The following is a 15322-nucleotide window of genomic DNA, read 5'->3' on the forward strand; positions in this document are numbered from 1 at the left end:
CAACTCGATTAATTGTATAAAAAACCTTATTAATATTTTATTTTTTTTTTTTTTCAAATGTAAATATATAATTTTACTTAAAAAACGACACGCGAGGCACTTTATGGCATCTAGGAGGCTGTTAAAATCTATGAAACACGCGATAATAAAATTTTATAAATATATTATTGTTATAATAAAATTCTTAGTATAATATATATTGAGTACTTTTTTCAAAAATCATATGTTATAAATATATTTATATTAAAAAATACTATCCCTTTACTTTTATATAAAATTTGACTGGTATGCTAACTATGTAAATGTTATAATAAACTTTAAAAATTAAAAGTTTTGTTTTAAGTTTTTTTATTAGCTTGACTAATTAGCTGCTTTAGCTTCGGCTTGTATTAATTTTATATAAAAAATAATATTTATAACAATTTAAATATTTCTCATACTTCCAATCAATCAACTAATTACATTAGTATAAATTATCATTTTATTTAAAAAAAAATAAATAAATAAAAAATAATAATAGCTATATATCATAATATATTTATTATAGAATTTGTTAAATCAATTGCATAATTTTCGCTATACGTTCCCCTAAATCGTCAATAAGTATTTTATAAAATATTTAATTTTATTTTCCTATATTTTAATGAGGTAAATTTTCACTTTTAATGTAGCGTTAATTATGCAATTAAAAAAAAAATACTATAAATTGTAATTATTGTAAGCTTGAGAAATATTTAAATAATAAAATATCATTATATTTTAATAATAATTACAATGCTGTTTCAAGAGTTGGTGCACTTGTACCTTGAGACACAACATTATTACTATTAGCAATAACTGACATTGTTGTTGTTGGAATTGCAGTCTCATTTAAATAGCTCCCTGTGATGGGAGATTCTGAACGAGTTATGCTACTATTATCATCAAATGTAAAATGATTATCAACTGGATTGCTTGATAAAAATTGAGCTTTTAATTGATTATTGCGTTTTTTTAATGATTCCGCTTCAAAATGTGCTGATCTAAGATTTGAATTACCTAAATTTAATTGTTTTTTTTTAATAATTATATGATTATCATTAACTGTCGGTATTGTTGTTGTTGTCGTTGTCGTTGTTGTTGCTGCTGCTGCTGTTGTTGTTATCGATGAATATAATAAAGATGATGATGATAACGAAGGCAAAGATGAAAGAGATTCTGAAAATTGTTCTACGGCAGTCTCTTCAGCAGCAACGTCTTCCATAATTGTACAAGATAATATATTGCTTCGTGGTGTTTGGAATTTCCAAATCGAACGTTGCGGACTGAGAGGTTCATGTTTATTAATATAAGGACTTGAACAAGTTATTCTTTGCTGACTTCGTGATAAATATGATCCAATAATATTTGGTCGTTGATTAGATGGTGACTTAATTAGTGAACAAGTATTAGAACTTTTCCAATTTGTTATACTAGTAGAGTTTTTTTGTTTATTGTTGTTGTTGTAGTTGTTATTATTATTAGAAGTTATCTGTCCTCCACCTTCTCGTGATGGATTCGATAATTTTAATTGTTCTGCAGCTGACAGTCTACTCGATCGGTTTTTTGTACTTTGTTGTAATAGCAGTCTTTTGAAATCAAGTCGTGTCATTGCCGCAGTCGCTTTAGTATTTCTTGGTGACATCTAATGTAAAATAATAATAATATAATTTATTTTGTTAAATTTAAAATATAAATAAATAAATTTACCTCTTCATTAATGCAACTCGGTTGTAATTTAATACTACTTTGAGATTCTGGACTCCAACTGTGTCGTGTACCAATTTTATTATTATCAGGTACATTGTTACTTATTTGTATTAATGAATCATCAATTGTTCCGGCAGCTATTTCATTGTCATTTTTAATATTTAATTTTCGTTTAGATTTATAAATAGCAGTAAATAATTCATCATTAGACATAGTTGTAGAGCTTTTAACTAAACTATTTATTGATGAAGAAGAAGAAGAAGTAGAAGAACAACAAGTAGAAGATGTTATAGGTGATAGTGTTGAATTGTACAAAAATTCTGGATCGAGGCGATTTTTTATCATTTTATGTTGTGGTTGATTTTCTTTCAACTTTTGAGATAATGGAGATGAAGTTATTACTTGACTTTTATCACCATATGTATTTAAATTTAATGGCATTAAACATCTATAAATTATTATTATAATTATTATCAATTAATTATTTTACTTATTTATTTATTTATTTAATTAAATTCTTACCGCTGATTCTGATAATTTAATTGCCGATTTACATAACTCTTGTTATCTAATATATTATTTTTAGTATTTTGTAATTGAAATTGAGAGTTGTGTACTTGATTATTGCCAAAGTGTCGTGTTATATCTGGGGTAATGCATTGTACAGGTCGATTATACAATGAAATTGAATTTAATGGTGATGGTGATGATGATAATGATGAAGATGTATATTTTATCTTATTTGCTGATGGTTCATCTGACAATAATTTATCATTACACTGTATTTTATTTTTCGCTGATAAATTTTTATTACAAATATTTTCATTTTGTAATGATGCTGAATAACCATCAATTTCATCTCCTCCACATATCCAATTAGTATCTATAACAAAGGATAAACAATTAACTATAATAATCTAATAACTAAATATATATTTATGTAACATAACTGTCAATTAATATATGTTTTAAATAATAATATTAATAATAAAAAAATTATTTACAACAGTTAAAAATAATTTAAGAATTTATTTATTATTGCATTTAATTGCAAAATTTATAAAGTTTCGTTGTTAATAAATATTTTTTTTTTTTTTTTTAAATTAAATTCATATATATATATATATATATATATACCAAGTTTAATATTATATTCACGTATTGTATCAACTGCCTATTTTATGTAACAATTTATTTTTATAACTACATATAACGCGTATATATTTCATTACATATTTGAAAGAAAAAAAAAAAAAAAAAAAGAAAAAAAAATACAAACTTACATGCTCAGTACTCACCAAAATAATAATTATTATTTATACTTTGATAGTTATAAATCATAAATAAACTTATTTTTTACTTAATGCTATCTATATAAAGATGATAAAAATAAACATCTATAATATTTATGAATGCAACAATAATAATAATAATAATAATAATAAAATAAATATAAATATCAATACCAAGATGGTAGATAAAATAAAAAATAATTAGTGCAAGCAATAATTAAAACAATTGTGCGTAAAGTATGCATTTATAAAATGGCAAGCATCACAATTATAACTAATATTAATACTTAAATAAACACAAAATAAACTAAATATGCATTTTTTCTCTACACATAGCACTATATTTGTTGAGCAGTTTATGATAATAATAATAATAATAATCATTATTATTATTAAAATTAACACAAGCGAGTATATTATAAAATATGTTCCTACTATTCGGCGAATGTAGTAGGTTTTATAATTAAAATAAAACAATTTACATAATTCAATTACACAAACATTTACAATTTATATACAACATTCACACAAATTTATTAATTTATTATGATTTTTATTTCTCCTTTTCCATTAAGCTATTTATTAGTTGCAAGCGATAATAATTATTCTATTCAAACGTAAATAATTTATCTAAAATATCAGGGCAAAAAGGAATTATGCAGGTCATAATAAAATATATAACACTTGTAATTCATGCCACTATAAATTTCAAGTTCAATTATTAATTGTCTGAAAAAATTATAGCATTCTATCCTTATGTATTCAAAAATAGTAATTTTTTTTTTACACCTGTTAAAGTACTTTTCAATATACTATTTTTATGAACAAATTTAATTATCAAAAAATAAACTTACGGCAAGTTTTATTAGTAGCTAAAAAGAGAAAATGTTTAGCTAACATTGTATCGTACTCAAGTTGAATAGTCAATGGCAATGATAAAGAAATCGCGCTTATTTAATTATTTTATTGCCGATACTATGTATTGATTTATTATTATTTTTTTTTTTTATATATACGAATGAGTAATTGACTGATGCAATTTAAACTGTTATTTCATTTGATTGTTATTACTCGAAAAACAATTTTTTTTTTTATTTTTTCAATACTTTTATTGACTCAATATTCCGTAATTAAAAATTAACGGGAATAATATAAATCTTTATGATAACAAGAACGATGCGATAAATATTTACCATATTTCAGTATCATTACTTGAGTATTTGAGAACTCGAGCTATTTCTTTATTTTTTAATTTATTAATGCAAGAATTAGTTTGAGGTTTAGATATTACGGTATCAGGATAATTAATTCGCTCTTTCAATAAATCTTGTCGTAATTCTTCGGATGCCGTACGTGATATTTTAGATTTTTCAGACGAATTTGTTTGATTTTTTTTAATAAATGTAAATGCATTTGCGATACGATAACTATCGCTACGTTTTATTTTACGTTCACTATCTAACTGTAAATTATTTTGACGGTTATGATTATTAATGTCTTTTAAATTATTTAGCGAATTATTATTAATATTATTATTATTAACAATAGATAATGATGATGAATATTTATTATCAGTGGAATAAGTATCACCGGAAGATACTGGTAAATTTTTATTGGGAATTGTGGCGGAGTGTGGATTTATATCATGACGTAATAATAATGGAGATGACGATGATTGATTAGAATCGATGAAAGATGTAACCAAATTTTTTTGGTGTTGTTGATAGTGGTGTCTATTAGTAGTAAGATCGATGGTGCCGTCGTGCTGGGTGCAAACAGTGCGATATAGTAGTTCCGTGTTCTTCTGTCTCTTACCTTCCTCCTCAACTGCTTTTGTTACTCCAATATTATCACTTGGCAGTGGTATATCTCGTTGTTGTTGTTGTTGTTGTTGTTGTTGCTGCTGCTGCTGAGCTAAATTTACAAAAGCTCGAGGTTTAAAAACTTCTCGCAAAGACTCTGAATTAACTTTTTCTGTTCGTTTTAGTGCAGCGACTATTGGTGATGATTTTTTAACGAACGGACCTAAAGTAATATTTAAAAAATTTTTAATAATTTAAACATAAAACTATTAGACAAAAACATATCATTGCTGTTGTTATTGTTATTTACCTGGATTAAATGTAGTATGTGATTCTTTACGTCTTTTAAGACTATCCGATGAATAAATTACTTTTCCTTGATAATCAAGAACAACTCGAGCACCTTGTCTTCTTTTTCTTTCCAACGAACAATCAGATTTCTTTGGTAAGTCACTTAGACTAACGTATTCTGCTGATTCTGGTTCGTATCGGAAATTTTTCTGCTGCTGCTGTTGTTGTTGTTGTTGTTGTGGAATATTTGTTGAAGAGCTTTTACTTTTAATATTAGCGTAAACTTGACTAATATCTGGTTGTCGAAACTTGTCGTTATTATTTCTAACATCGGCTATGGTTACATAGTCGCCAGAATCATGACAAGTTTTCATTTCAATTCTATCAGCAACTACACTTGTATTTGATACTTTAGATGACACTGCTGACACTGAATCATCAGATTCCAATTTTTTTGTTGGTGACTGTTGTTGTTGTTGTTGTTGTTGTGGCTGTCCTTGTTCATCGTCTGAGCCAGAGGGAGTTATTACACACATGGACGGAATACGATTTGTACTTATTGCAGTTTTAGAACGTATGCGTTCAATTCGATCATAACCTTCAAGATCACTAGATTCAGAATATTCCAATTCAGAACATGAACGTACAGTACAACAAGCTGGACTTGAAGCTGATTCCACTGGAGATGAACATGTATTATGCCCACTGTCTGGTGAATTACCTCCACCATTTTGCCCGTGAACCTATTTATAGTTAAAGAAAAATAAATAAATCGATCAATAAAAATATTAAGTATATATAGTTATATTTTTACCATTGCAACAACAGTTAAACTAGACTTTCTTTCAGGTGGTGCAGGAGGAGCAGCTGCCATTAAAGTAGTACAAACAGTACCAGCAGAACTAGTAGTTGTAGATGTAGAACCACGTCCAAATAATTCATATTCATTTTCAACAATAGCATTTGGATTACTGAATGACATTTGATTAAGATTTATATCTGTAGATTTTAAAGTATTGTTACTGTTATTGTTAGCACTAATACTGCCATTAACAATTATTGCAGCAGCTGCTAACTCTTCTTCACGTAATGTTTTTAATCCAGAATCCATATGAAATGATGTATAATAGCCTTCAGTATCACATGAATACACTGAACAAGTTTCACCTTCTGTTTCACAATCATCTCCGTGAAATGGAATTATATCTTGAATTATATCGGGTGTCAATGTACTAGCTTCTGATGTTACTGATGACGATGTCGGAGTATCTCGACCTTTTAATCTTCGTCCATGATTTTGTGAAAATAATTTAGATATATTTGATGATCTTCCAGGTAAATTAGATGAAGCTGTTTCACTTCCAATACTACTAGTTCGTCCGCTTTCAGAGGAAGCACTCCAATTACCAGAACTCGAATGTAAAGGATCGTCACGATTGCTGTTACCTTTTCTTCTCTCTCGTCGTTGTGCTGCTCTTTCACGTAATCTTACATCATATTGATTATTATTGTTATTATTATTTTGTTGTTGCTGTTGTTGTTGTTGTGGTTGTGATTGCGATTGCTGACGTGGACGTCTATCAAATGTATGCATTATGCCCGATGATAATGCAATATTAGAAGTAACAACGCTATTACCACTTGTGCTAGTTGATGATAAGCTTGGTTTTCTTTCATGCTGAGATCCCTCTAACTCACATTTAGCTTTATTAACTAAATCTTTCTCATCATGATTATTAATTTCATCAGTATTAACAATAAAATTACTATTTATTTTAATATTTTTATCAATATCTGAAGATTGCCGACGCATTGACCGTAATCGTGATCTTCCCCAGGCCTTTAGAGCATCAAAGTTCCATTTTGTAAATTCTATTTCACGTTCTTGTAGAATATCTGTACTGATAGACCGAGTGCATCGAGCTGATGCTGTTGTTGATTTAGATATTATTGTCATATTATTATCGTCAACATTATCTGTTTCATCTGTAGATTTTTCAATAATGGCTTGCTTAATTTCTTTTCCATCTGTCCCAGCAATTGTATTACGACGTTTATTTTTTGATCTACCGCCATTACGTCGAACTTTTGATCGACGTTTTACAATATTATCATTAATCGGATTTAATTCCGACGTTATTAATTTTTTTCGCATTGACATACGAGCAAAGCCTTTACCACTTATGTCAACAGCTACTAATTCTGCCGGGAATCTAAATTTATAAAAAATAATAAATTTTTTTTATTTTTAGTTTATTTAGAAAAAAAAAAACAATCTATACATGTATATATACTAACTTTAATGCAATAACTTGAACTTGTTCTTCAGGACTCGGCAGTTTATGATCAACGGCATCGTCACTACTAAAATCATTATCATTAGCTTGAATAATTCTTGACATACAGTCAGGTGGAACTGTTATATCTCCAAGCGCTTCACTTGATGTCCATCTCCGTAAATCATCAAATATTGCCGGCTAAATTAAAAAATTTAATTAATTAAATTAGAAAAAAAAAATTATGTTTAAAATAAACTTACAACTCGAGATTCAATATCCAAACTTTGATCTCGTCGTCTTTTTCCAAGAATTGGAGTACACAAAAACATTTCAATTGCAGTGGCATCATTTTCATCTCTCTTTCTTCTCAAATAATCTAAATTACGTACGGCAATTACACTAGCTTGTTCATATAACTCTTGTAATGCTCTGGGTCTTGTTGCTTCAGCAAAAAGACATGTAGTTGGTTTTTGTAATGATTTAAAGTGTTCAGTTCTTGATGCAAAACTGCTAATATCCGATTCCGCTGTAAATTTAAATTATTATAGCCTCCATAATCTATTAAATTACATATGTAACACACACACACACTTCATATATATATACATAAATCATATATATGTACATGATCAAATTAAATTTAAATACAAAAAATAATAATAATTTTAAAGTTAATCTAGTTAAGACACTGAAGCCGGTCTAAACTTTCTCCCCATGAAACTGGATACAATGTTTCGTCATAAGTCTTCTCTGCTATACGGATATTCATAGTTTCTTAACTTTTTTTTTTTAATTCATTTATTATTATTTAAATATTAAAAAAAAAAATTTATTTATTTTTATTGTAATTCATTGAATTTAATAAATAAATATTATTAGTAGTGCAAAAAAAAAAAAAATTTTTAAATGTTAAAAAAAAAAAAACCCACTCGATTAGATTTTTATATTTATTTTATAATAATAATAATCATCATCGTCCAAGTATATTGTCTGTAAACAGTGTAATGTTTATGAAAGTTGTGTGTGGGGTGCACATGTGTAGTACTAGTCACTTAGTCAGTTTTTCTTTACCACCATGCGAGTAGTTTTCGCGTGAGAAAACGATCAATGATCATCTGCAGATATACACTAGCTATAAGGTCATCCGCATTGCAGCGGACAATGAACTTTGAAAATGCTTAATAATGTGTACTTTATGTTAGTTACTACGACCAAGACGACGGCCGAGACGAATACGAAGACGACGTAAACGACTTTATGTGACACACGATGTACAGAGATAAAAGTAATCTTTACCTTATTTAGACAAGAAAAAATATCCGATAAAAAGTATAATTTTCTTATTATTTTTCTTAAAATTACTAAAATGTGTAATAATAATTTTTATACAAACTATTTAATTACAGTCACTGATAATACAGTATATATAAAAAAATCAAATTAAGTAGAATAACTTTGAGTAATACAATTAAACTACAATACCAAATTATCTGTATAATAAATGAATAGTAAATAAGCTATTATTAAATTAACAATACTTGATAAAATAATTAAATTTTAGTCTTTGAAAATTATTAAGTGTTGTAACTATAACTATAATTATAAAATAACTTACGAACAGGTATTTTTTTCGGATCAATACTAGACAATCGATCATCGAGTCGATGAATTCTTTGGCGTAAAATTCCACTTCTATTGGCAACATCACTCAATTCATCGTTGAGCCCTTGAAATATATCTTGGGCATTTGTTAACAACGAACCCAGTTGTTTAAGAGTGCACGCAAGGGCACCATTTATAATTGCCTCGAGCTCGGCACCAACAGGCCATATTTCCACGCAAGAATTGTCTTGTGGTACGTGCCCACGTCCAATGTACCGTGGCTCGATTTTACGAACAACAAATGGCATCTTCTTCCTCTTTCTTTTTTTTTTTTTTAACAATAATCTAACTACTTGTGATTAGTTGGAACGACCAAAACGGCGATTACTATTAAGCTCTAGCTCACAATCCAATAGACATTAATAATAATTATCATTATCGTCATCATCATCATCAGCAGCATCAGAATTATTATTACAACTATCTCTTTACAGATCTAGCTCTCCTCTTATGCTCTAAATTATTTTTTATTCACTCTTATTCTCTATTGACTATATTACCTCTGCTCACGCTACTTGTACTCTCTAATATATACATATACATGTATATTTATTTTATTTATAAATTAAAAAAATAATCTCAGACTATTTATGCCAATACTTGTTAATAGGTGATATAATACTTTTCCGTCATTCATTTTCGTTTACTTTTTTTTTCTTTTTACAAAATATCACATTTTTATAAATTTATATAGAACGGATTATTACTATTATTTTTTTTTTTTTTATTACTATGTAAATAAATTTTAATAATTATTTTTTATAAAAATAGAAAATCTAGCACGTGCTAAATTATATTTTAGTATACTTTATTAAAATGTCATCGAAGATCGAGGAAGTGAGTATTATAAAAATAAAAAAACAAATATATAAAAATATATATCTATATATAAAAAATACCCGAACCGGAACATAGTACATCATTGGTTATTACAATAATCTTGATTTTCACTTAACATTTTTTATAAGATGACACAAAAATATAAAATGAAATAATAAAAAATACACTCACAAAAAGATTAAAAAATATATAAAGATATTATATAAATTATATACATAATAACAATAACATATAATTAAAATCGCATAAACTGGGGGTGTACACTCGCGTCTTGATATATTTGACATCGCGTCATCATCATGATCGAATTAAATTATTTTTTACAACAAACAACGACTCTACCTTAAGATCCTGAATATTTAAGCACTTTATACATATAATAATATGTATACTGATTAAAATATATATGAATAAATAAATATATATATATTAACTTTATGTATATAGTTTGAACACGATACCGATGACCACCACGGTTGACAACAACTCTCTCAACTTCAACTGCGCTCTTCACGCTCTTGGCTCTTCACAACTACTCCATTCTCCATTCCATCCAACTGCCATCATCCATAACGTCTTTTATCTTGCTCTTTTTTCCCAACTAAATGTATAAGTACTTCTCTATCCAACTTATGGGTATTACATATATATATATTTATACGTATTTGTACGAGCGTGAATGTAGCAGACATCAGACAATTTATAAATTTTAAATTAACAAGTTAATTAAATAAAATAATGAAATTAAATAAATTGCACGGCAATGCGAAGTTCGATTATCTAACTACGCATTTTTTAATTTTTATTCTACTTACATTTTATTTAATTATTCAAAAAGTTTAAAAAATTTTCAATTGTCAGCTACATTCATACTCATGTATTTGTATTTCAATAGCTTCCAATGGCCGCACTCGCTCGATTCGCCTTCGCTCAGTACAACTTCTCGAGCTTCTCCACTCCAATCTACAAAATCTACTATACAAAATGTATATTTTATTTTTTAACATCTACCCAGATTTATTTCACAACAGATTTCACATTCATTCACAATTCACACGTACATACATATGAATATATACCTATATAATATTGTACGTGTGTGCGTGTGGGTAAAACTTTATTCTTTTAAATTACCGACTAATGGTATAGCAGGATCATTGTCAGTGTTAGTTGTTGATAGCCATTGACATACCAAAAAAAAATTCTTAATTATTAAAGTAATTGCTATTATTTGCTACAATTAATTATTCATACATTTTTGATAATTCAACAAACAAGGTTTTTTTTAAGCTTGTTTCGATCTTGATTGGTATCTGAAATCCTACCAATAATTTAATCATTATACGTATTGTTGTTATTGTATTCGATACATAAAAATATAAAATTTCAATTTTTATACATTGGTTTTTTTTTTTTTTTTAATTTAAATTTGTTTGAGTTGTATTAAATAAAATTGCAGGCACGTTAATTAATAAAAAAAAAATCCATATATATATGCACCTAAAAAATTTAACTTAAATATTATCAATTTTATTATAATTAGTATTAAAACAATGTCATCTCGTACAGGAGCTAGGCTTGATACTAAAAAAATAGTAAGTGATTAAATAATAAAATATACAAATGTATCACCAAAAATACAATAATTGTTAATTTATATTCTATTATTATTATAGAATTCCGAATTATTTACTCTAACTTATGGAGCACTGGTGGCTCAGCTGTTGAAGGATTATGAAAATGTTGAAGATGTTAATAAACAGCTAGAAAGAATGGGTTACAATATGGGTGTTAGATTGATTGAAGATTTTTTAGCAAGAACTGGGTCTGGAAGATGCTATGATTTCCGAGACACTGCGGAAAAAATTCAGTCTGGATTCAAATTATTTTTGGGTGTAACACCAACAATAACAAATTGGAGTGCTACTGGTGATGAATTTTCTCTGTTTTTTGAATCTAACCCATTGACAGAATTTGTTGAATTGCCTGATACTTGTCTTAATTTAAAATACTGCAACGTATTGACTGGTGTGCTTCGTGGGGCATGTGAGATGGTACAAATGGAAATAGCTTGTTGGTTTGTTCAGGATCAACTTAAAAATGATAATGTAACTGAATTAAGAGTTAAATTTATTAAAAGATTAGAAGATGCTATTCCTGCTGGTGAAGATTAAAAACACACTCTATCTATATTTATTATACTATTATTATTTTAATATAATATTAATTAATATAAATATAGATGTATTATACTTCTGAAATCCAATAAATTTATCCTTATGTATAATTATTATTATTTAGTATGATTTTAAATAATTGATTATAACTTTCTAATACTCCTTGAATTAATAATTGATTATATTATTAACTATTTATTATACTTAATTAATATATAACTATATGCTCAATTCATTGGATAGTTAAGTTTTGTAAATATCTCTAATAAATATTTTTCGATATGTATACATGTATATATATATGTATATATACAATATCGGTCATTAATTCTTGCGCGGTAGCATAACATCGGGAAAAAAAAAACTTCTCTAAAGGAAAATATGTATCACTTTTTTATACAAATATTATCTATAAAAAAAAAAAATTGTAAAAAAAAAATACAATATTTAAAAATATATCTATATTAATTAAATGTAAAATTATAAATATGAATTGTAAAATAAGTGAATAAAAAAAAGTCCCTATAAAAAAAATCTCTAGATTTATAAATCACTAAAAAAAAATTACAATAAAAAAAAAAATTCCTACAAAGAAACATTTGCATATCTAAACATCTACTTAAAAAAAATATATAAAAATGAAAATCTCTACAAATAAAATATCTATAAAAAATCGGCTGTTTTGGAAAATCTCTATAAATCATCACATGTACAAATAAATATCTGAATAAAGTATAACCTCGAGAACTGGAAGCATTGCCACCACGTGCTCATAATCATGAATAAGTTCGTGTTGTAATATATAAGTATAAATAATAATAATAACAAAAATTATGGTTATTATTATGTTATTAAGAAAAATATAATAAATAATTTTAAACTTATAATAAGTGACTTCGAAAAACGTGAAAGATTCAAATCTGATAACTCCAAAGCACTGAGCCTGTAATAATTCATATAATTTTAATTTTTTTAATTTTATTAGTTAAACTTTATTTGAGAATATCATAAAATTATTATTATTTATTTTATAATTGTTAATTTTGTTTGACTTTCAAGCCGTATGCCAGGATTCGATGAACGTCCAAAAATCACTTTTCTTTTTTAACTTCCCGCTAAGAGAATCGACGATTTTCGAAAGTCGAGTTTTCATCAGATGTCGACGTTTTGAGGTCCTAGGAAGCTATTCTAACTATTTTCAGAATGATGTCCGAGTGTATATATATATATATATATATATACTAATACAAAAAATTAAAGGAGCAGAAAAATTTTATAAATTTTTTAGTGATTTTTGGAAGGCTGTAACTTGGTGAAAAAAAATCGTATCGAAAATTTAAAAAAAGGATTTTATAGCTTGAAACCTCTAGTTTAGGTGTATTTTTTCAAAATTTTTTAAAAGCTCCGATTATTGCGCAAACATGAGAAATACCGCGAGCCAAAAAATTTCTAAATTTTTTTTTTTTTTCGAAGAGCCCACGGACCGCGGAAAAATTCTTTCAACTAAACGAATGCATACATCGTTTAGCAAATTTATTCAGCTTCAATTTGGTTTTTTTTTTAACCTCGTAGGACGATTTGTCGCAGAGATATCAGCCTTCAAATAGAAAGTGATCCTTTTGGCTTTGATCTTCGATATTTCAGGTACCAATGATCGCACAGAAAGTTGAAGGGCGGCGTTAAAAACTTGAATAAATTCCCTACAAGATCCTGTCATCATTTTTTAAAAAAAAAATTTTTTTTTATTTTTAACATCCATTAGAAGAAAGTACAAAAAAATGACTTTTTTTGGTTTTTTAGTAAATCAACCGCTACTCTGCATATATCGATAAAAAAAATAATGTTGCCAGGGACTTTTTTAGCTTAATGTACCCCCAAGACCCCTGTAAATTTTTGAATTGATCTATCGTACCGTTTTTTGGGAATCATCGATCAACGTTTAGCTAAACAATTAAAGGAGCAAGTTTTGTTCCTTTAATTGTGTAATCATAATCAATTGAAGGCTGATATCTCTGCGACAAATCGACCTACGAGGTTAAAAAAAAAACCAAATTGAAGCTGAATAAATTTGCTAAACGATGTATGCATTCGTTTAGTTGAAAGAATTTTTCCGCGGTCCGTGGGCTCTTCGAAAAAAAAAAAAAATTTAGAAATTTTTTGGCTCGCGGTATTTCTCATGTTTGCGCAATAATCGGAGCTTTTAAAAAATTTTGAAAAAATACACCTAAACTAGAGATTTCAAGCTATAAAATGCTTTTTTTAAATTTTCGATACGATTTTTTTTCACCAAGTTACAGCCTTCCAAAAATCACTAAAAAATTTATAAAATTTTTCTGCTCCTTTAATTTTTTGCATTAGTATATATATATATATATATATATATATACACTCGGACATCATTCTGAAAATAGTTAGAATAGCTTCCTAGGACCTCAAAACGTCAACATCTGATGAAAACTCGACTTTCGAAAATCGGGGTGAAAACAATAACTTCCCAATTTTTCGAAAATCGTCGATTCTCTTAGCGGGAAGTTAAAAAAGAAAAGTGATTTTTGGACGTTCATCGAATCCTGGCATACGGCTTGAAAGTCAAACAAAATTAACAATTATAAAATAAATAATAATAATTTTATGATATTCTCAAATAAAGTTTAACTAATAAAATTAAAAAAATTAAAATTATATGAATTATTACAGGCTCAGTGCTTTGGAGTTATCAGATTTGAATCTTTCACGTTTTTCGAAGTCACTTATTATAAGTTTAAAATTATTTATTATATTTTTCTTAATAACATAATAATAACCATAATTTTTGTTATTATTATTATTTATACTTATATATTACAACACGAACTTATTCATGATTATGAGCACGTGGTGGCAATGCTTCCAGTTCTCGAGGTTATACTTTATTCAGATATTTATTTGTACATGTGATGATTTATAGAGATTTTCCAAAACAGCCGATTTTTTATAGATATTTTATTTGTAGAGATTTTCATTTTTATATATTTTTTTTAAGTAGATGTTTAGATATGCAAATGTTTCTTTGTAGGAATTTTTTTTTTTATTGTAATTTTTTTTTAGTGATTTATAAATCTAGAGATTTTTTTTATAGGGACTTTTTTTTATTCACTTATTTTACAATTCATATTTATAATTTTACATTTAATTAATATAGATATATTTTTAAATATTGTATTTTTTTTTTACAATTTTTTTTTTTTATAGATAATATTTGTATAAAAAAG

General features: G+C 26.8%; 2 protein-coding genes across 3 annotated transcripts; one reads left to right on the forward strand and one right to left on the reverse strand.

Moving 5' to 3' along the window:
• Positions 1 to 35: 35 nt before the first annotated feature.
• LOC130676739 (myb-like protein P) lies at positions 36 to 10945 on the reverse strand. Of its 2 annotated transcripts, none has more exons than XM_057483218.1 (10): positions 10710 to 10945; positions 9008 to 10523; positions 7653 to 7918; positions 7412 to 7590; positions 5928 to 7326; positions 5133 to 5856; positions 4836 to 5045; positions 2251 to 2611; positions 1729 to 2176; positions 36 to 1663 (listed from the first exon to the last, which is right to left on the reverse strand). In XM_057483218.1, the coding sequence occupies exons 2-10, from the start codon at positions 9300 to 9302 to the stop codon at positions 770 to 772; spliced, it is 4776 nt and encodes a 1591-aa protein (XP_057339201.1). In that variant the 5' UTR covers positions 9303 to 10523; positions 10710 to 10945; the 3' UTR covers positions 36 to 769. The 2 variants fall into 2 exon arrangements, with proteins under 2 accessions (XP_057339201.1, XP_057339208.1); XM_057483225.1 differs by having other exon boundaries at positions 9008 to 10515; positions 10710 to 10726.
• A 226-nt stretch (positions 10946 to 11171) lies between these two features.
• On the forward strand, positions 11172 to 12184 carry LOC130676857 (trafficking protein particle complex subunit 3). Its single transcript, XM_057483356.1, has 2 exons — positions 11172 to 11489; positions 11571 to 12184. The coding sequence occupies exons 1-2, from the start codon at positions 11448 to 11450 to the stop codon at positions 12066 to 12068; spliced, it is 540 nt and encodes a 179-aa protein (XP_057339339.1). The 5' UTR covers positions 11172 to 11447; the 3' UTR covers positions 12069 to 12184.
• The last annotated feature ends 3138 nt before the right edge of the window (positions 12185 to 15322 follow it).

Source organism: Microplitis mediator, chromosome 1, assembly GCF_029852145.1.
Source record: "Microplitis mediator isolate UGA2020A chromosome 1, iyMicMedi2.1, whole genome shotgun sequence".
Classification (NCBI taxonomy): domain Eukaryota; kingdom Metazoa; phylum Arthropoda; class Insecta; order Hymenoptera; family Braconidae; genus Microplitis; species Microplitis mediator.

Bases quoted from the DNA above. Each gene is read 5' to 3' on its own strand.
- LOC130676739 (XM_057483218.1), bottom strand. From the start codon at position 9,302: ATGCCATTTGTTGTTCGTAAAATCGAGCCACGGTACATTGGACGTGGG. The intron at 7,591-7,652 runs GTAAGTTTATTT...TTTTTAATTTAG, and splicing joins TGGATATTGAATCTCGAGTT to CCGGCAATATTTGATGATTT. The intron at 5,046-5,132 runs GTAAATAACAAT...ATATTACTTTAG, and splicing joins ACATACTACATTTAATCCAG to GTCCGTTCGTTAAAAAATCA.
- LOC130676857 (XM_057483356.1), top strand. From the start codon at position 11,448: ATGTCATCTCGTACAGGAGCTAGGCTTGATACTAAAAAAATA. The intron at 11,490-11,570 runs GTAAGTGATTAA...TTATTATTATAG, and splicing joins GGCTTGATACTAAAAAAATA to AATTCCGAATTATTTACTCT.